This window comes from Fundulus heteroclitus, chromosome 23 (assembly GCF_011125445.2).
Source record: "Fundulus heteroclitus isolate FHET01 chromosome 23, MU-UCD_Fhet_4.1, whole genome shotgun sequence".
Classification (NCBI taxonomy): Eukaryota; Metazoa; Chordata; class Actinopteri; order Cyprinodontiformes; family Fundulidae; genus Fundulus; species Fundulus heteroclitus.
The window spans coordinates 1,139,753-1,162,741 of record NC_046383.1 but is presented as its reverse complement, the minus strand read 5'-3'; the positions used below and the strand labels follow the sequence as shown (position 1 = coordinate 1,162,741).

Here is a 22,989-nt window from a genome sequence, read left to right as displayed (position 1 = left end):
CATTTACACATCAAAAATGTTGAATCTAGTATTATGCATTGTAATTTTAAGACATTTAGTTTTGCATGTGAACAAATACATTCTTGATCCATTTTACTCCATGCATAATGAATTTATATAATGTACGAGTTTAATTTTCTGAAATGAGGGACAAAAACATTGACTTTTTTTTTTTATACATCCTCTTTTTTTAACATGTGGTACTGCACAAAAATCTGAATACGCTATCGTAACAGGAAAACGTGATGACGGCACCTTCGTGGTGTGGGGATGCTTTTCTTTAGCAAGAACCAGGAAGACAAAAGAAGTCAAACAGAGCAATCATGGGAAACATGCACACAGACTAAGAGCCTAACGCATTTGAGCCCGTTCACCAGAGGAACTAACCCCTCACAGCTAAAGCTACTGTGTGATTTAAATAAATGCCTAATCATGTGTTAGATTTGTCCTTTTAATGCTCAGCGCTAAATCCAAGTGAGAATCTGTGGCACGACTTGTTAAACAGCTGTTCACAGAAGCTCTCCATCTAGGACGCCGGACAATGCAGTTTAAATGAAAATTTAGACACAAAGCTGCATGCAACATACCCTATAAGACCCACAGTCTTTACAGGTTCTACAATTGATTGACTTAATGGGAGGCTGTGTTCAAAAGCATGCCATGGTTTTATCTAGGACAAAAATGAAAGTATGTATCATTTCGCTTTTCTGTTAGAATTAAGCTGTACTTTGCATTGGTCTATCACATCAAATACTAATTAAGTACACAGGTTTGTTGCTGTAATGTGAATTTAAGAGGTATGGATCATTTTTAGTAGCAGAAGCTTTAAAGATCTAAAGTGCTGTTCGAGTTTATTTTGAAGGGAATCCCTTTTCCGGTGTGGCTATGGTGAAGTGTTTGGGGTTTGACAGGTGGCGCGTCAGATTATGGTAAAGTCGGGCGAGGAGTTCCTCATTCATTCTCCTCCTGTGTTTACGCGCAGCAGCGGGTATCCCAGGAAGGGAAAAAAAAAGATACAGGGGAACACCATGGAAACAAGTGATGTAGAAACAAAAACCCAGACCGGATGTTGATCGGGAACACAATGACTACTTTCTAAGGCTAATGATTTTGGATCCCGTTCATAGTTTCCACTTTTGCGCGCATCTCTCCGCTCTTCTGTGAACCCACCCACCCACCCGTCTGCTGCGGGGGTCGCCTCTTTTCATGTGGAGTCCCGCGATGAGGATGGAGACGCGGCTGCTGGTTTGGCTCTGCGCCGTCGCTGCCCTGTCGGGGAACCGGAGCCCCGCTGGTGCCGCGGGGAGAAGCTGCGCTGACACCCGGCAGGTGTACTCGGAGAAGGGGTACAGCACCAGCACCGCTCCTGTGACTCAGATCTCCGGTAAGACGAACAGTCCCACCGCCATGCGCCCTGGAACAAGGGCGCAGCCTCCTCCATAGTTTACCTTAGAATGAATAAATCTGAAATGGTACACAGGGGAGTCAGATATGGCTTTTACTAAATCTCATTCTAACCCAATATAGTTAAAATCTGCATGAGAAAGTGTTTCACAAAGGATATTTTGACTCACAAGGGGAAAGGGAGAGAGGGGGGAAAAAAAACACCAGAACATCAGGATTAGTTTTCCTCAAGAGAGATGAAGCAATGCTGTTTTAAACAAATTACACCCGCCCCGTCCTCCCCTCTGCGGGGTTTAAATAGGATGATTAAGGGGATGAGCAAATTGCCAACACCGGTGCAACAAAGAACCTCGCCCCTAATTAGTCTTTGCTCTGGCCCACTGTTAAATCCGTGCATGCATGCAGCCCATATATGGACTCTGTTCACTGGTGGTGATAATCAGCATCAAATGATTCATACAAGCACATTTGGAAATGATTTCAAGTTTTTTTTTTTTTTTTTTTTTTTGGTAAAGGGATACTAGGAATTATTTTTTTAGATTAAAATCACAACAACAACAAAAAGAAGCACAAATGGTTCATGCAGAGATGCATGGGTCTGCTTTTTGTAGCCATAGCCTCATGCCTGTAAATCGTTGCTTGGCTATACTCCCACACAGACATTAAAGTGCTTTTGTAATTAATCGTGGGTAAAAAGGGAGAAAAAAAAATGTTTGCTTGCAGGGCATTTATTTCATGGCAAATCAACTCAGTGTGTGAGGCAACCGCTGAATTGATTGATTTTGTGTGCTGGGCTATCACCGCCTGAGTCTTTGGCTGGCTGTCCCGTGGGCCAGGGGAGCAGATGGCCAGGAGAGAGGGAGAGGGATGAAGGGAGGCAGTTCAGAAATGGAAATACAGGGACGAGAATGGGCCGACGGTGAGCCGCACGGAGAACAAAAGAGACAGAGGGGAACGTCAGGCTGGGAGGAGTGGGGAAAGACACTTTTCAATGTATCAACAACCAAATATTCATGTCGGGTGCAATTATACTGCAGAAACAAAGATTTAAACCTTCTCTGCTCTTTGGGCACTGTGTGTTACCCCCCGCCTTCTCCTGGTTGGCTCATGTTTTCAGATGTTATTACCAAAAGAAAGATGACCAGACCTCAGCTGACAAAGACCGAAAATTTAAATTTGAATAATTCATGCTGATAAATTGCAATTTCCTCCCACAGTGTTATCTTTAATTAGATTTCCCTATCAAATGAACCCATAAATGGGAAGTAAAATTAAGCTCACCCCTCCTCCCCCTAACAAAAAAAAAAAAATGGCCATGTGATGCTAGCAAGGTCATCACAAGGTAGTTGTAATTATAGGTGACAAGCAGGAACATGTAATTTTCTCTTTGACCAATCTTGTTTTATTCAAATAGCGTTGAATCAGTGCCGTAACCTTGCCGTCCGTTCTGGTGTTCAGGTGAGCACCTGCGACTCTGTCCTCAGGATTATACCTGCTGCTCCAGTCAGATGGAGGAGACACTGTCCCTGCAGAGTGAGAGGGACTTCCTGAAAGCCATCGAAGACAACAGCCAGTTCCTCTTGACCACCTTCACCCAGAGACACCGCCGCTTTGACGGTGAGAGGAGAATATAACATGAGGTCCTTCTGCTTTTAAAGTAGATTGACGGAAAAATATTTGTCTTTTAAGCAAGGAGAAAAAAAAGCCACCTATTGCTGGGTTTTTAAGTGCATCTGAATTATTTACTGCTTTGTTGTATTTCTGTGTGTGTTTTTTTTATTTATTTATTTTTATTTTTTTCCTCTCAGCTGTTGGTCTGCCTCTATGGGAGTTTTCCACCGTTTTAAAGGGAGAGTCCTCCCCACTGTCGCCTCATACTTGCTCAGGATGAAGGATTGATGCCAAACTAATGACTACTTACAACTTTCAGGCTTCCTTAGATGAATTAATTTTTACCAACTGAATTTGACTGTATAGGATTGTGTCTGAGGTTGGATTGTATTGGTAAGAATTAGATGTATTTGACTATATATTTCTATGTAACTGCATATGATTTGAATAGGGGGTGTCTTGTAAAGTACCTGAGCTGACATTTGTTGTCGTCCTCCCTTTTGATAGCTTTAAAAGCGATAAGGGTCAGCTAGAAAACCCCATTAGGACTTTTTAGTGTTAATTTCCATTCAGTCACACGTAAAACTATCTGCACTCCGAAAGACATTTAAGGAATAAACAAAACTCCGGTTTAGTTGCCACATGTGTTCAGGCTTTACATAGACCAATCAGTTTTGGATCAGACGCTTTCTCACCTCTAATAACACCCCACCCCCCCACCCCCACCCCCACACCTGCACTGCAGATTTCTTGTCGTAAATTTAAACTATTTTGAATGAACCACAATGACTTCACCATAACATGTGTTATCCAGCCAGCCTCAGTCTGAGTACTTCCAACCACAGCCTGTAAACTGACCTTCTTGAGTAAAATTTGACGCATCTGGAAATCGTTTTAATGAGCTTCTACACTGAAGAGGATTCAGCTCTCTTTGTGGGGAATTCAGATTGTAATGCGTCAGGTTTCTGTTTCAGCCGGCTCACCAGCCGAATTTACACTTCCCCTCCTACCTGCCGTGGACTGTTATCACTTCTCTCTCTTTTTTTTAAACCCTCACACTTTTATATAATGTCTGATGAGTCATATGAAGATGCTTAAGGAGTGGGAGACTGGATGTGAGCCTTGAAGGCAGATTTTTAATAGAGTATGCGTTGTTATTTACTGCAGTTCAGGATCTTATGTCCTTGTAAGCTGATAGTCTTGTGGCATAGAGAGGGGGTGATGGACCGCCTATACAGAAATGTAACAATAATGTCTAACATAAAAAGTAAATGTGGGTTTCGTTGTGTTTAATCTTCCCGTGTCTGTGCAGAGTTCTTCAGAGAGCTTATAGACCTTTCCGAGAAGTCAATGAACCAGATGTTTACCAAGACCTACGGCCGGCTCTTCACTCAGAACACACACGTCTTCCAGGAGCTGTTCGTGGAGCTTCGGAGATATTATTCCGGTTATTATCCTTATTATCCCCATTCTCTGTCCACCTGGCCCCTGTCTCATACATTCAGCACATCTTCAGAAAGTAATCTGAAAATAAAACAGCAGCGAGGTGTTAACGTTGATTATAGGCTTGCTAAAGATAGTAGAAGCAATCTGCAGAGTACCTGAAATAATTCATTGCTAAACTGCAGTTTAATTAAATCCTCAGTCTCCGTGGGCAGCAGTAAAGAACCAGCTTTGTGTTTTTTTTTTTTTTTTGAGGAGCGCTGGCACGCCGAGTGGAATTGGGTGAAAAAGAAAGGGAGGAAAATTCCCACAGATGCCAGACTGTTTCTAATTCTGTGCCGTATCGCTCTTTTTTTTTGGCACGACAGCCCTTCGCTGGCGAGTCCATCTGCAGGCTGTCGCCTGCTTAGTCAACCTGTCTCTGTCTGCCAAGCAACATGTTTGGCTAATTTGAGGCCGTTTTTTTCCCCCCCGACTGCAGATTGCACGGTCGCAGACTCATAATGTGCGCCGACCGACAGGTATCCCGAGCAGACCGGATGTCACGCCATATTATAGTGGGCATACAAATAAAATAAATAACAACAGCAAATATTTGTAATGATTTCACATTCGTGTATCATATGTTGAGCTCTAAATGATATTAGATTTTGTTTTGCATAGGCATGAGAACAACACTTTTGTTCCAGCCTTTTTAACTAATAATTTAACCCTAATTTTGTCTCATTTGAGTCACTGACAGTGGATCAATCAGTCTCCTGGACTAAGTCTAAATGAGCCTTGTGATATTTGTCATTCTAAATACTGTATTACATGTAGCCCAGCAGGAAAGGACACTGGTAAATACAAATTTATTACAACCTTTAAGTAGACAGACTGAAGACATTACACGCAAAAGTAAGATTAAAAAAAGATTTCCATTTATCAATTGGTGATAAATCATTTTTAATCTGATGACACATTTTCCCCCTAATTTTCTGTTGCCCTTTTTTTTGCCCTCAGGGGGAAGTGTGAGTCTGACAGAAGTTTTCTCAGACTTTTGGTCCGGAGTTGTGGAGCGAGTCTTCTCCTTGGTCAACCCCCAGTATCAGTTCGGTGACGACTACCTGGAGTGTGTCAGTAAACACGCTGAGCAGCTGCAGCCCTTTGGAGATGTGCCTCACAAACTTCGAGTGCAGGTGTGTGTGTGTGTGTGCAGAATGTTCCGGTAATCCCCAAAATATTAGAAACTTGTTTCAGTAGAATAAAAATTGGGCACTAATTGGTTTGATTACAATGTCTGGTTGTGTGTTTCAGGTGTCCAGAGCGTTCATAGCTGCCAGAGCTCTATCTCAGGGCCTGGCTTTTGGTCGGGATATTGTGAATACAGCAACAAAGGTGAGGGGCTCCATCTTTAGTCCCAGATTAGTTTTCTCTTTCCTTGGCAAGTGCAGCGGCAGTTTGTAATAAAAAAAAATTTAATCTCACTCACAGCATAAAGCAAAGACAGCTTTTGTTTCTAAGAATAGCCACTTACTGAAATAGCTTCTTTAAAGGCTGTTTATTTCCTGCAGTTTTACAAGCAAAACACTTAGCTTTCTTACTTAAACTAATTATTTTTGTTTGTTGCAAATTATGTAAGAACATAATATTTCTAACAAGCAAAAAGTCCAAAAAAGCTTAAAATCTCAGTAAATTGTTGTATTGATCATCTGTTGTTTTTTCATCTTTTGTTCTTTTTTATACCCATTATGGTCCAGACCTCAGGATTGGCAACGTTTTACAACCCTAAGTGGCATTTTGGCCTCCAGTACAGCTAAACTAAATTTGTTTAGAGCAACAAAAGCAACAATACTCTTCAAAATAGAATTGAACAATATATCCATACTATAGGACATTTTAAAATTTTAAACTGAAAAAAACAAAAACATTTTAAGTGTAACACATTTTTCTACAACAGGGCATTCACACAAAATGCTGGACAAAAAGCGCATAGTTTGCAGTCTATCGACAAAAAAACTATTTAATAAGGAATATTCCATCCTTATTGTTGTCATATGTTGCATGCACATGCTTGGAAAAAACCAAAGGATAGCTTTTTTTGATCTAGACAAACACATTTTTAGTCATACATGCGTGTGGAAAGAATGAATACCTAAATCTAATAATGTAATCATATTCAAGGATAAGTTACCCTAGAAAACCAACACATTACCAGCATGTATGTACTGCAAAATGACAGAAGATTGACTTCTATTAAGTTTATAGTTTAGTTTTTGGTTTATTATTTTCTAACAGAAGACCCCCCCCCCCACACTTGGAGGTGCAAACCTGCAAAAAGTCATTGTTTTTCATTTCCTCTGTTGATACGCTGTATTTTCGTGTTCCTTTGCTCTGTTTTCCAGTTAACAGCGGATTCAGAGTGTGTGCGTGGCCTTATGCGTCAGTGGTACTGCCCCCTGTGTCGAGGCTTGCCCTTTCTGCGGCCCTGCCACTCGCTGTGCCTTAACGTGATGAAGGGCTGCTTAGCCAATCAGGCTGAACTGGACTCAGAATGGAACAATTTCATAGGTGGGTGCAGGGACAAATTCAAGCTTTTATAAGGATGTGACATGATATCCTGGCATCTTTCTAAGATCTATAGAAATAGGAAGTATTTGTGAAGAGGTTACATTTGAACTAATGATCTGTTACTCTATACTAAAAAGACATATTTGCAAAGTGAACGTTACGTCTCAGTTTGTACCACATTTCTCTCCCTTTCGACTCCCATGACGCATTCATAAGCAACCCTTTTCCCACCCAGAAACTCAATAAATTGCAGTTTATTTTTCTTTGCAGTTTAGTATTTTCATGGAATCTAGAGAGAAATTATCATAAAATGCTAAAAGATCGTTTACTTCAGTTGTATAATACTTTCTGAAAACTTTGTATCAAGCCCTAGTTTAATTTATTGTGGTTCTGAGTCTTATAGAGTGCAGTATCACCAGGACTGTTCACATTCCTTAACTTTCTGCATGTTTTGTTATTTAACAGAGTTTTTCTAAATCTGATTTGAGTATACTTTTCATAACAAATATTTGCACCACATGGTCCTTAAGGACAGACTGAAAATGTGTTTTTCAATATTTTTGTAAATTTCCAAGAAATTTTAACATTTTAAACGTTCTACATACAGAAGTATTGAGATCCATCGCTTAATATTTTGTTAAAGCTTCTTTGGCTGCAGTATCAGCCTACTTGATTATGGCTTTACAAGCATGTCACACATGCGTTGGGCTATTTTATACTACTCTTTGCTGTAGATGACATCTAGCTCAGTCTTGTTGGATGAACAGATTTGGTAGATGCTCATTTTTGATCTTTCCAGTGACTTTCGATTTGAGTTAAGTCCAGGCTCTGGCTGGCCCACTGAAGGATATTCACTGGCTGGTCCTGAAGCAAGTTTTCTTGAAAAATCTCAGTATTTGACTGTTGTTATTAAGCCCTTATTGCTAACTAGTGGCTCAATTCCGGTTTCAAAAAACATTCCACCGTGCTACATAGCAGTGATGATGTTTGTCATTTGACATGTGTAAGACATTAAAGTTGTAGTTTAGACCAGAATTGTCTGTTTCAGTTTGATTGAACCAAGTAAATTCAACTTTATTTATGCAGTGCCAATTCACAACACATGTCATCTCAAGGCACGTTACAAAGTCAAATCAGACAGATTGACCATATTGTTTCCTGTCTAAGAAAACCCCAGCAGATTGCATGGAGTCTTGAGAAGCAGTATTCACTTCTCATGAAAGAGCGTAGAGCCACAGTGGACAGTCGTCTGCATTGTCCATGACTTTGCAGCAATCCCTCATACTCAGAATGCATGAAGCGACAATGGAGAGGAAAACTCCCCTTTAACAGGGAGGAAAACGTCCAGAAGAACCCGGCTCAGTGTGAGCGGTCATCTTCTACGACCGACTTGGGGTTAGAGAGCAGAGACACAAAAAAGCAGAGAAGAACACACTGATCCAGGAATCCTTTCTATGTTGGAGAGTAATAGTGGATGATCTGCTTTCTCTGGATGATGTCACAGCTGAAAGACCAGGTGTACCTACTATGAAGAGAAAAAAGACAGAGAACACAAAGTTAAAGGTTTAAATAGTCCCTGATGTCCTCCAGTAGCCTAAGCCTATAGCAGTGTAACTATAGAGATAGCTCAGGGTAACCTAAGCCACTCTAACTATAAGCTTTGTCAAAAAGGAAAGTTTTAAGATTAGTCTTAATCTTCTACTTTTAGAGACTCTAGGAACCACCAGCAGACCTGCAGTCTGAGAGCGAAGTGCTCTGTTAGGAATATACGGGGTAATCAGGGAATCAGGGAAGATAAAATAGGAGAAATATTATCCCTGTTGTTAATTTTATCAATAGCATTTTGTATCACTGGAAGCCTTTGAACTGCATTTTGTGGACTTCCTGATAGTAAAGAATTACAAACAACAAACAACTTTCTTTCTCCTGAACTGACAAGATTTGAGTCGATCTACTACTCACTACATTTTTAGTGAGGAGTGGCTTCAGTCTGATTGGTGGACTGCGTTACCTGTAGTAGGATGGTTCAAGATGATCTGGATGGTTGTTTTATCTCAAGGGAAGGGACCACGTGTTTTTTTTTTGTTTTTTTTGCATGCTTCTGCCGATTGGGCCATCGTACAATCCGGTCTTTAAGGTCTACAGACAGTTTTTTTTTTAGGGTTTGCTTTGTTTCCCCTCTGTTCTGCAGAGTCACCTGTGAGACCTTATATGGATTTTTTGCTCTGGTCATGTTCAATCAATTAACCGTACTGCAGGCGGACTCGACACAAGTTGAAGTTGTAGTCTCTCAAAACTGATCATTTAAGATCAAATACACCTAAGCCCGAATTTGGGTCTCATAGTAAAGGGTCTGAAAATCACAAAGTTTTCACTTTGTCATTATGTTTTTTCTTTGTATAGTTTTTTTATGAGAACTATTCTGAAATCTGTCAAATTGGAGATGTGAAATGGTGAAGGGGAAAAATAACCGGTACCCCAAAATGATGGTAACCAGAACATATTATGTCAACTTCATTTGTTATTATAGGAGAAATGGCTTCTGAAGGCTACAACTTATTTTTCTATCCTTTTTTAATGTGTTTTCCTTGAGAGATTTATTTTTTTACATTTTGACATTTGAATCTGTTGAGACTGATAGCTGATTGCTGCAATAACGTTTCTGTGCCAGAGGTTGTCAATTGCTAAACTACTATTAGTGCTGCAGATTTGCTTCGGCACAATGAATTCATGTCACCCTGCAAGCTGTGCCCCGCTGTTCGCTGATGTTTGACCTCAGCTGCATTTTAGGTTTCTAGGTGAGGGAGATTATGGATTTCAGCTAAAGCATTCACAACTTAATACCCTTACAATGAAATATGTCAGTTGCCAAATTACTCTCGGCAGCTTTTCAATTCATTAACATAATTATACTGGACGGACCAAAAGCTAGAAGTCTTTTATTGTGCCCTTGTCGCTCATTTATTCCCACTTTCTTCTCCCCCTAAGAAATTCCTCCATTAATCATTCATGCCTCTCTGCGCCGTCACAGCTGATCGGTCCCGTTGCCTTTGCCTTTCCCCTTCATCAAACCTATACATGAGCTTGCATCCCTTTTTATGTATTAAAAAACACTCAAACTCATTTTAGGTTTTCCATATGATCGCTCTAAACCCTCAACCTGGTCTTTTTTCATTCTCCTCCTTATATGATTGCAGTTTAACGACACCCCCCAACACATTTAAACTAAACCCGAAAATGTAAAACTAAAATGAATTAAATATGCATTTTATATTTGTTTAATTTTTTTATTTAATTGTTAGACTCCATCCAGGCACAGCGAGCCATCCCCTCTACATTTGTTTGACCTTACAATAAGAAAGCTGTCTTTCACATGCATCATATTCTGAAAACGTGGCTGTTGGGTTTCATTGTAAAGTTTCTCTTCCTTCCTGCCTCGCTCTTTCTTTCAGATGCTCTCTATCTGGTTTCTGAGAAGCTGGAGGGGCCGTTTAACTTTGAGCTCGCAGCGGACTCCATTTCTGTGAAAGTGTCTGAGGCCATTATGCACATGCAGGAGAACAGTGTGAGCATCTCCAGCAAGGTAAGGAAAATGAGAATCATTAGACAATTGCATTTATAGTTTTATTAAACTAGAACTGCAGTCAGTAATGAAAAGGGTCCCTGAGCTCCTTAGCAAGTGTGGTCCTCCTTCGTTGTTCAAAAACACACTAGTCATGGAAATTGCATAGATATGACAAACTGAACCACACAGTTTTTTATTAGTAAGACGTAATTATTATTTATTTATTTTTGTCTGAGGAGTTGTGTAAGTACAGTACTAAAGTTTCAAGAGAAGTCTCCACTTCTGTCTGGTTCAGGCTGCAGCAACATTTTTATTAGAAACAAGGAAAATACCTGAAGCAATTAGAGTTGAATAAATACTGAGTCCCCTAACCTTGGTGCGCTTTGACCCCTGATAAACTCTGATGCAGTGATTTCTGCTTTATCCTAATTTGAAAATGGACCCGTTGACCAAAGATATTTAAGACAACCCTTTGAGAGTTCATAAATATAATCATCCACTTTTCTTAGCATTCAATATATTGCTTTAACATTGTTTCATTGTTTAATTACAATCTTTCTAGAATGCATGTGGAGGGGAAAAAAAAGCTTTGGGAAAGAGAAAATAATCGCCTCATTTTTGGTTTAGATTCTCCAGAAAGCAACAATCTTATGTGATATGTAAAGATGTTCTCCTTCTTTGCATAGATTATATTACTTAATCATTTTGATAGCATTTGAATAACATCTGTTGTCATGTTGGTAATATTATTTTACTATTTACTGATGTACTGATTGATACTGAGATACGAATGCAAAAAGACACTATTTTCTTTAAGTTTTGGCTTTCTCTGTGCTTAAAAAAAAGAGCATCCTTCGGTTTCTCTTGGTTGCTGCATGTGGGTGTACTTGAAGGATTAATGTCACATCCTGATTAAATTGACGCTTTGGGAAAACAGTTTTTGGATGCGGGAACCCACGCAGTTTTTCTTATTTAAATACAGCAATGCAATGCAAATTAGTGGTAATAATAAAAATGTAGTTGAAGAAGCTTGTGGAAAATGGTTTGTGGAATCAAGCTATGATCTAGCAAGCTTCACAGTAAATGCATAATATAGAAATATTGTTACATGGCCTTGCAGCAGTAGGAAATCTGAACATTTTCATTGCACGTACTGTACGTGTTTGCTGATTTTCTTTCCTTTTAGGTGTTCCAAGGTTGTGGAAATCCCCGGCCAGCTCCGGCACGTAACAAACGTTCACCTAGTGAGTCGGGGGGCAACAGGAGACCCTTCCGCACCTACACCCCCGAGGAGAAACCCACCACAGCTGCAGGCACCAACCTGGACCGGCTGGTGAGTGGAAAAAAAAAAATGACAGCAGGGACTAACTGTTGTATTAGCCCAGCTGCAGACAGCTGAGAATACACTAAACATTCATAGTTTTTCTTTATTAGTAACCTTAAAGCCAAATACTGAACTTGGTGAGCAGACAACCTAATCAGTATACTGAAAATGCTAAAATCCTGATTTAAGATAAGATAAGATAAGATAGGCTTTATTGATCTCACATTGGAGAAATTCACGTCACATCAGCTCAGTAATTAGTAATCAGAAGAAGGTGCCAAAAGTAGGACAAGGTGCATCAGGTTTATACAGTGTGTCCTCGTTTATACAGTGGATCAAATAGAAGTAGATAAGAAAATAAGTATAAAAATATGATTAGTATTTGTAAACAATGATGATTAGTAAAGCTGTAAACAATAATAATGCTTTTTCCATATAACATTAGATTTGAAATTAGGACGACATCCAAATAAATTCCACAAATCAAAAAAAAAAAATGGCAATAAAAGACTAACAATCAGAGCTGGACCCTTGGTCTTTCAAGACAAAAGACTTCAAACACGTACAAAAGGAGGACGAGCATTGAGGTGTTAGCATTTTAAATATATCTCCAAGAAAGTACGTGTGGCGTAATCGGAAACAGTTTAACGTCTGCTTTTCACATTGCCCACAATCAGTACCTCACACGGTTCCTCCGGGCAGCCGAACAAAGACGGATACTTCAAAAACCAAGTCTGAATCATTCCCAGTTTCCTTCCACCTCCACACAGGTTACCGAGCTGAAGGAGCGACTGAGGCCCATGCGAGGCTTCTGGGTGTCCCTCCCACACACCATCTGCAACGATGAGAGGATGGCTGCCGACGTCACTAATGAGGACCGCTGCTGGAACGGGCAGACCCGGGGGAGGTGAGCAAGATCAGAGGGAAGCGGATGGAGGTGACGAAGGTGGGGTGCTTTCAGGAATAGGCAGCGGAGGAGAGCGCGAAGCAATAACGGTGCAAAGGTGCAACAGATGGAGGAGAATATATTTTTTTTTTAGCCTCCACCAGTCACCCACATGCTCTCTGCAGGCAGCTTGGCTTTATGCTCACAGATCCAGCCAAGGTACCAGGTTACCAGATTATAAGACACTGTTGGGACCCGTATGTATTTCTGAGATAGGAAAATGAAGTCTCCTTGAAAGCGTGTGTGATGATAGAGCAACAGTGAGTCCAAATACACCAAAATTAGCTGCTCTAATCAGAACTAGGACAGCAGCCAGATTTGCTGGTGTTAAGTTTTACTCTGCTATAATTAAATTGTTAAATAAATTACATGTATTTACATCATTATTTGCTTAAACGAACGCTGGAGATAGGCACCAGCAACCCCCGTGACCCCATGAGGGATTAAGCAGGTCAGAAAATGGATGGATGGATGGATATTTGCTTAAACTGGCTTATTGAAATAACCTTCGTCTTATTATTTATTTATTTTGTTTTTGCTTCTTCCTTACACCAAAAGTTTCTGATCACTCAACACATTTCAATCTCAGACAAAGATAACCTGGGTAAATACAAAGAGCAGCTTCCAAAGTATGTTTTATTTTTATTAAGAGAATAAAAAGCTATCCAAACCAACCTGGTCCCTTCTCGGTTTAATTTCACTAAACATACCCAGGTGTGATTACTGCCTGATCTGTAGAATCAAGAAAACTCTTAGACAGAACCTGACAGACAACATCAAGTAAGTCAAAATAGCTCAAAAAGCATCATGCCTCAACTTAAAGAAATTCTGCTAAAACGAACAGGAATAAAAGATAAATAGCTAGAGAAAATAAATATATACTTATAGTAAGTTAGTATAGAAATCTTTCTGTAACATTATATACCAGTTTAAACTATGTAGAAATGTATTCACCACATACATGAATCTGCCTCATAAACAAATGGAGAGCTGCTAGAAAAGCTACAGTATGTAGGAGTCAGAATCAGCATGTACATAGCTGATTATAAGCATATATATATATATATATATATATATATATATATATATATATATATATATATATATATATATATATATATATATATATATATACTCGTAACAGTGAAAGGTAACACATTTAGCAATATAAGGAAGCATCTCCCATTATGCTCCAAACACGTTTGTTATCATGTTGCTATTTGCAGAGTTTCCGTATCAATGCATCTTGGCAGACCTGTTGTCTCATTCCATATGTTGTGTTTGTATTTCACATGTCGTCAAACGTATTAGTTTCTGGCTCAGTCTTTTTCCATGTGTTGTTTAAAGTTTCAGTACATTGGGCTCCCACACTGTCTCTGTTAGTTGGTCTTTGTTCAGATCTTTCTCTGCCACGATCACTGTGTCCACCTTTCATTTTAACGAAGATGAAACAAATGCGGCTTTAGGCAAACAACATTCCAGCATCTCTTTCCTAAGCCAAGCCGGGCAGCCGCAGAAAAGGATTTCTAGAAATGTCGGCTAACTGAAAAGAATGAACATGAAAAGTATGAACATGTACAGAACTCTGTACGTAGCTGGGGCTCCTTTTCCTTTCACACTGCAGTGTGGCATTGAGTCGATCAGTCTGTGGCACTGCTCAGGTGTTATGAGAGCCCAGGTTGCTCTGATAGTGGCCTACAGCTCTTCTGCATGGCTATGTCTGGTGTATAACATCTTCCTCTACACAATACCCCGCATATTCTATATGGGGTTAAGGTCAGGTGAGTTTGCTGGCCAATTAAAAACAAAGATTCCATGGTCCTTAAACCAGGCACTGTGTGCAGGTGCCAGGTCGTGTTGGGAAATGAAATCTGCATTTCCATAAAGTTGGTCAGCAGTAGGGATCGTGAAGTGCTCTAAAGCTTCCTGGTAGACTGTGTTGACCTTGGACCTCAGAAAACCCAGTGGTCCAACACCAGCAGATGACATGGCACTCCAAACCATCACTGACTGTGGAAACTTTACACTGGACCTCAAGCAACGTGGATTCTGTGCCTCTCCTCTCTTCCTCCAGACTGTGGGACCTTGATTTCCAAAGGAAACACAAAATGTATTTTCATCAGAGAACATAACTTTTCACTAAGTGATTCCAACCCGAACTATTGCTATTGCCTATGCACATTTTCTTTGTTTCTTTGTGACGGCTAACAGCAGTCATGGCACGTTTTTGCTTATCCGAGGGATGGTCTTGATCAGGAGCTGGATGCGGGCTTATGGAGGCTGCCATGTTTAAACCAATGATGTTTCGCTTTTGTTTTGCCAAAAAAAAAAAAAAGCTATTACCTTTAACATTCATAATAAAGCAGATTAACATTTCTCTTTAATACTTGATGTCAACTTGTAAATGTTGGTTATTGCTCTGCATGCTGCTGGCCTCACAATTACCATTTTCTGCTGACTCTATAAACTTTGTTTCTGGCTCTGCTCACTGTCAGGTTGTTATTATCACCAGACTGTTTACAAAAATCCTTCCTTAAACATTGTGTTTGGCCCATAATTGCTTATCAATAGTCTGTCACTCCTGGAGCTCACCAGTTCTGCAACAGCTTCATGCATGGGATGGCAGATGCTGTCCAACATTATTTTTAAAGAGACAAATACATTAGATTTTTGTGGTCAAGTGTCTTCCTTCATTGTGATCCCTTATAATGCAACATAGGGAGGACTAAACCTTTACTAAGAGATATTTTAAGTAAGGATTTGTTGCTCCTGTGATTCTAGACAGGAAATAATTTGCTTTCACTCAATATCAGCTCTAATAATGACTACGACACCGATGATTGTTTCAGAATGAGACGATTGTGGATGACTGTGTGTGTTCAGGTACCTGCCAGATGTTACAGGCAACGGGCTCGCCAGCCAAATAAACAACCCAGAGGTGGAGGTGGACGTTGCCCATCCAGATGTGAGGACCAAACAGCTGATTGTGGATCTGAGGGTGATGACCAACAAACTGAGGCACGCTGAACACGGACAGGACATGAACTTTATAGACAGTGAGTTTACCTTTCAAACCGCCTTACAAAAGTGTTCAACATTTGTTGTCACATTAGAAAAACAAAACTTCAGTGTATTTTACTGGGATTATGTGTGAAGTTACAAATAAAAAGTGGAAAAGTAATGCGCGCTCTGCCTCCCTGAGGCCAATCCCCCCCATAAGTTTTTCCTATTGGTGTATTTACTGTTGGAAATTAGATTAAGATCTGGACTTAGACAGCTCCATTCTAACATAGCAATATGCATAGATTGGTATCGCTCAAATAAATTCTCATTTAGAGCTATTGCTCTAAATGCTCATAGCATGCTGTTAGCATTTTTGCTTGTTGCCCAGAAAGTTAAAAAAATTTGTGCTCATCTGACCAGAGCAACTGTCTACCACATGTTTGCTGCATCCTTGACTCGACTTGGTGCAAACTGCTAATAGAACCTACAGCTTTCTTTCAACAATGGTTTTCTTCTCCCCACTGGTCTTTTAAAGCCACATTTGTGGAGTGCACAACTAATAGCTGTCCCGCTAACTCATTCTCCCACATGATTTAGGAATATCTGCAGCTCCTCAGGAGCGACCATAGGCTTTTTGGCTGCTTCTCATATTAATGACCTCCTCAACTAGCCTGGCACAGTAGGTGGATGGACTTGTCTTTGTAAGTTTGCAGTTATGACGTACCGTATTTTCCTGACTATAAGGTGCACCTAAAATCCTTAGATTTTTCTCAAAAATTGATGGTCCGCCTTATTACTGTACTTGTGCTTACTGACTGATTTTATGTGGTACAATGTGCACAAAACGTTAAAATGTGTAATATGACTTTGGTAAGCAACGAAGCCACTGCACTCAATGGATTACGGAGCATTACGGTACACCTGATTGGCCCGCTGAGCTGTCTGCAAGACTGCTTGACTGTAATGTCTAAACTAGAAGTGCATTCATGTAAGGCAGCCCGCGCCTGGAATATGCGCTAGCAACAATAAATCAAGTATGTTAATTCAATATAAAAGTTAGGTTTATTTTGGCCTTATGTAACAGGGCAGTGTAGTCTAATTACTCTGTCCTCCTGACAGAGATGGATAGCTCTCTCTCTCTCTCAGGAGAGAGCTGTGTAGGCGGAGGGGCGAGTGATATATTGCACACATAGGAAGAATATTTAATGTGCCTTATAATCCGGTGAGCCTTATGGTCCGGAAAATACAGTAGTCTTTTTGAAGACGAGTATGAGTAGGCTAAGTATTGGAGTAAAACGGACAGGACACACGGACAAGCCACATATTTCAGATTTTTAATTTGTAAAAATGTTTTAAAACCATTTATCTTCACACTTTTCAATTATGTATTTTTTTTGTTGATCTATGACATTAGTTTCAGGTAGGGCTGGACGATAATTCAATAACAATATATATCGAGCGATTGGCGTGTGACGCGATAGGAAAAAAGAAAAGGGTAGATAAAAGTTCGACATAGAGACAGTTTTCCTTCCTTCCTCTTAGCCTATCATATTAGTTGATGCTACAGTGTGCAGCCCCGCGCGACTCCGCATCATCTTCTTAGGAATTTTCTGCAACTTTGAAACAAAGCAGGTACAACAAGCTAAATTGGGCTCCCTTCTCTGTGATAACATAAAAAAGCGTCCAAGCAGCATAAGGACATCACGCATGCAGTAACGTGCTTCATAGTGATGGATATGCTGCTGTTGTCTGCAGTAGGAAAAACATGGCTTCAAAATACTACTTGCCACTCTTGATCCGCGATATAAAGTTTCAGGACGCAAGTTTTTCTCTAACAGCGCTCCCTAAATTGTGCAACTAGTGCGGGGAATCAGTGCAAAATGAGCTACAATCTGTGTCCTTACACGCCACAACCTCAGACCTCAGCCCTGCGTCAGCCTCTCAATTAAAAAATAGAATGGACCCTGAGGAGTAACTAGTGTTTTATTCCCAACTAAATAGGCTATTCTATTAATTTATTGGTTATATTTATTTTGGTCACTTTTCTGGTCACTTTAGTTTATTCTTTGTCAGTATTTAATAACATAACTCAGGTCTCTCAAGTTATTTTTCTTTAAAAAAAATTCTGTTATGGTTAAAAAAGTTGGTTGAATAAAGATTAAATTGGAATTCTGTGTTTGTGTTCTTTATTACAATTAAATCATTTAGCAACATCATAAAATGTCCAGGCAGAGCTGCACATAAAACATGGTTTTAAGTATTTTCAATAATTATCGATATCGATCAATATGCTTTTTTTTATTTTATCGATAAGCTTTTTTCTATATCGTCCAGCCCTAGTTTCAGGTCGTATCATGACAAAATGTGGTCATTTTTCCGGGGACTGCAAAAAAAAAATATCCTTATGGCTTTCTGGTGCATATCAATTATTTCCATAATTTACTGACAAGTATTTTCCTATTGCTCCCCTCTCTTGTTTCAGGTGAGGAGGGCAGTGGCTCAGGCGGTGGAGATCAGGGTGAAAGGTACAGCGATGACTGGCCAGGTTACGGCCCGTACTCTCCTCCGTACAACAAACCCCCACGCAACCCCGTCTCCACGCCGGTGAAACCATCCCGTGGCCGTGAGAGAAACGGCTCCAAATGGAACAGGAACAACGGCCACGGGCGGGTCCGATCCTCTGCTCATCAGCGCACCTTCTCCCTCGTCCCCTTGTTGTCCTTGCAGTTTGTGGTCGTTGCTGCCCCCCGGTGGAGATAGCTGGTCATTACAGTCTGGAGGTAAAACAGGGAGGCTTCTGTCATGCTGCCGTCTTAAGCACATTCTGATGAATTTTTTAAAAAGCCATTCCATTTGGGTTTACCAGCGAGAAAAATAAGACATAACCGGGCTAAATTAGCAATAATTAAAACCCATTTTTACTGCACTAAAGAAATGAAAATAAAAATGCTCTCTTTCCAATCAACAAAAAACAATCCCCAACTTTGAGGTAAAAAAAAAAAAAAAACACATAAAGCTAGGTTTTAAGTGCCATTTGTGAGATTTTGACCTAATGGAATTTGATACTGAACGGAGTCCTTTTTGCTGAAAAGTTGAAAGATTTTTTTTTTATCATTATTTTAATGTCAAGTGAATTAGCACCTTTTTTTTTTGAGTGTTTGGAACTAGTCTGTGAAGTAGAGATTAGTGGTTCCACTTTTTACTGTTTCAGCAAAAAAGTTGAAGGACATCTGTTTGCTACTTCTCTTCCTTTTACTAGTTTGACCTTAAGCCTATTAATGATTTTATTTATTTTTTTCTCGACTGACAGAGGGCTTTAATTTACATGTTCACCTAGATTCTAGACATAAAAACAAACATGTGACTCATTAAACCAAACAAGATGCTGAGTTTGAATGTAAAGTATTACACTTTATTTTATTTATTTGTAAAATATTCTGTTGATGTACATGAGTTTGAGGGGAATGGCTGTGTGTTTTTATTTTTTTGTAAAATAGGTGTGCGGAAAAATAGAGAAAAGTCAAAGTTCATTCATCATCATGATCTCAGAATATAGTTAAAGTCTTCTCCAAATTGAGATTAAGAACGCCAAGTTTTTCAGACTTTTTAAGAAGCACTGCTTTCAGGTTCCAGCTCTGATGGGTTTCTAATTGTAATGTTTATATCCCTCTTCTAAAAGTAACAACGGATGCTCGCAATAGTGAGCTCTAAAGTAACTTGATTTATTAGAAAAAAAAAACCAAACGATTGGTTTCAAAGAAAACTAGCTCAAATGGTGTTCAGAACGGCTCGGTTTGACACTGTGGACAAAAAGCTTCACCTATGGGATGTCATTGAAGCATACTTTTCTGATAGTGTTGCATTGGTTGGCTGTCAAAGGGTTGCAAAAATTACATACAAGCCTTAAGTCATTACATGTAATGGATGTGCATGTGCTAAACTATTTCTCAGCAAGGAAAGTTGTAAGTGTGGTTCATTATATTCTTTACTAACTAAAACATAGGATACTGCTGCAAACAAATCCTGATTGTTCCTTCATTTTTGGATTTTATCTTGAGGTAAAGACGCTAAACTAGCTGTTGGCTCATTTGAGGACTCAAGAATATTTCCCATAATGACAACCCAAACAAAGACACTGAAAGTCTGTTGATGAAAAGAAAAGAGCAGAGGCACTGAGGATTTAAAAGAATGTATAAATGCTGCAAATGGACACTTCTGTTAATGAACTGAAAAATCAGATTTTAACAGGAAAATAAAGTGCTCCTTATAAAACAAATTCATTTCCTCTCACTAATACCAGCAGGTCAGAAGTGAATGTCAGTTTGTAATAAAAGCCTTCCAGTAGAAGCGGGGTCTCATGTACATTGCTTCACCACACACAGTATTAAATTACAGAACAAACAAACAAAAGTGTTTTAATGATGTGCTTTTGATGATCAGCAGCCAGATAAGTGAGTGGCAGCATCCGTTTGTATATGTTAAACATTCCTGTCGAGGTTAAAGTACAGCACAACTTTTTCCATGTTGTAACTGTTTTGTTTAAGTTTTTTGTTATCAAACCAGTGATATTTTCAGCTTCAATAAAAACCTGAAGGAAAACATTTGTCTTTCTTTCTATTTTACAAAAACACCTGCAAACACAGTTAAAACAACCTGCATTTTTGGATCTAACATGTTTCTGATGGTACATGAGGGCAATTACACATTTATATTGTTTAACATCCTACCTTTGTGTCATTATACTCTAAAAGATGCAAAAAACAAATAAGGAAGACGATAATTACATTACTAGTAATTATCTTTATAAATTTGTGAAACATCACTTCTTTAAGCCTTTTAGAGGATCTCAGCTTTTGGTGGGGACCTTGAAGCGGTCACATGATCAAGGTGATTACAAATGCAGAAATCATTTTCTTGTAAATTATTTTATTTGTGCTTATTTGGCAATAATGTAGACATGCAATATTTGTATTTAACACACAAAATAGTCTAAATTTAGCAGACAGGTGATCTGTAAATCACAGATCACATTCCATTAAAAGACAAGGTTACACTTTCCTTAAATATACGTGGCCAGTCATTTTGTATTGTTTTTATCTAGATTTTTATGTCTATTGTCAGCAACACAAACAGAAGATAAACCCATTCATTGAAAAAAATGGCCAAATTTGCTTTTGTGGGTGTTTATGGTGCTTTTTACTTGGAAAAAGGTTACTAAAAGACAACTATTTTCTATTCCATTTTAATACGATTTTAGATTGAAATCCACTTTAAAAAACACAAGTGCCCATTTGCCTCAGCTGCCTGTGCAGCCATGGCAAATCTTAATTACGCCTGAATTGCATGCACAGGTTGAGCAAAATCATTCAAATGTCAGTGAATGGCCAATGGTCTGCACTCTGGATACCCCTGTTTTAAAACAATATCATGGCTTCTTTAAAAGCCTGTTAATATCTATATGGATGACACTTTATCATCAAAACCTATGATTCATTAAATACCTAACTGTTTAATTGCATTTATTTCAAAACATAAGTAGCCAAAATGTAGCAAATAGTTGCGTCTATTACTTTGATAACTGACATTTTTTCATATTGGCTATACTAGGAGTAAAACACAGCAGTAAAGCGTATTTCTTTGCCTAAAACAAACATTTTATAACTCCATTAAATGCAGATTTGGGTGCCCCCTGGTCTGGGGTAATATGTACTGCTGCAAATGGCCCTCAGACATCACTTTGACATGATTAAAAAACTTTCATAGCTCAGCAATGAAATTGACAAGCAGTCAGTTTAGTCTTGGGAACTTTGCACACAACCTGAGCATGAACAAAAATATTCCGTGCAGTTTTGTTTGCCTATGATCTGGTTATAGTAAATAAAAACACCTCAGCCAACGTTGAGTTCCAAAGGTGAGTCCAGAACTATTTGTGCTGTACTGTCCAGATCCAGCAGGGGGCAGCAAATCAGCATGTATTCCAGTTCAAGACGCTTTATTGTCATTATGCGTTACCATAATGACATGTAAGGTGGGGCACACGCCGGCTCAGTATGCACACATAATTAATTACACATAACACACAGATATAACACATAAAGGAAATCATGCATATAATCCTTTACAGCTAATGGAGCCATTTCAAGTCAAAAAGTCAGACAGTGATCTACAATAGAGTGCAAAAATAAAAAATAAAAAAAATAAATTAGTGTCAGAACTGAGCAATTTACATGGATTTCTGACCAAACAGTCCCTGAGACACAATATCAGTGATTTTCATCAGATCAGAACCCTGTGGAAGCAGTAGTGTGTTTGTAACATAACAGATTATGAATTGGGCTGATGGTTTGCTGATTTCCAGCAGGGAGCAATCGCCCTTACAGCTTTGGGAAATAAGCTGGTTTTAACTCTGTTAGACTTTGATCTAATGTTCCTGAATCGTATTCGTGATGGAAGTGGGACAAACAGAGCATCGGCCCGGTGGATGGGATCTGGTAAGATCCGTCTGGCCCTTTTCTGGATTTGTGAAGCATAGACTGAAGTCTAGGACAATATAGGACACAATCTCAGTTTATCAGAGCAGGTCTGTAACATAGAACTGTAATAATTTCTCACCAAAGTTTTGTATTTCATTCTTGATGGAAAAAAGGATGATCCAAATTTCTTACGTTATATTGTCAGAGAGACACTATTTAAATATGCCTTTAAGCGTGAAAATTTGTTTTCTTGATAATGTACAACTTCTTGACATCAGAAAACATCCAGGTTTTTTACTCCACGTATGTGTAAATGAGTAGAAATGTACTCCTCAGTGATCAATAATTTTTCCTTAATCTACAATAGCAATAAATAAATTTTTGTGTAGAAATAATGACACTAAAGTCATAGTATTGTGAGAACAAGGTCAAAATATTACGACAAAAAAGTCACACCATCGTTTGAACAATCGTTTCAAAATCCTGATACTCATAACAATTTAATGCTGATGGGCTAAGAAGATTTTCTTATTTGTGAAACAGAGACTAAAGTGCAACTTTACAAGATTCTCAACATTCTTAGTTTCAAAACAGGGGGCAGACATTGTTGTTTCGGAAGAGTTATTATAAAATTACTACTGTATTCTTGTAATTTCCAAAAACAAGAAAT

The 22,989-nt window shown here is 39.1% G+C and overlaps 1 protein-coding gene across 1 annotated transcript; it reads left to right on the top strand.

The window, feature by feature from the left end:
- Positions 1–921: 921 nt before the first annotated feature.
- gpc2 (glypican 2) lies at positions 922–20,445 on the top strand. The gene is made up of 11 exons (XM_036127221.1): positions 922–1,384; positions 2,863–3,021; positions 4,328–4,462; positions 5,461–5,636; positions 5,755–5,835; positions 6,843–7,008; positions 10,461–10,591; positions 11,760–11,906; positions 12,668–12,804; positions 15,727–15,899; positions 18,329–20,445. The coding sequence occupies exons 1-11, from the start codon at positions 1,207–1,209 to the stop codon at positions 18,604–18,606; spliced, it is 1,761 nt and encodes a 586-aa protein (XP_035983114.1). The 5' UTR covers positions 922–1,206; the 3' UTR covers positions 18,607–20,445.
- The last annotated feature ends 2,544 nt before the right edge of the window (positions 20,446–22,989 follow it).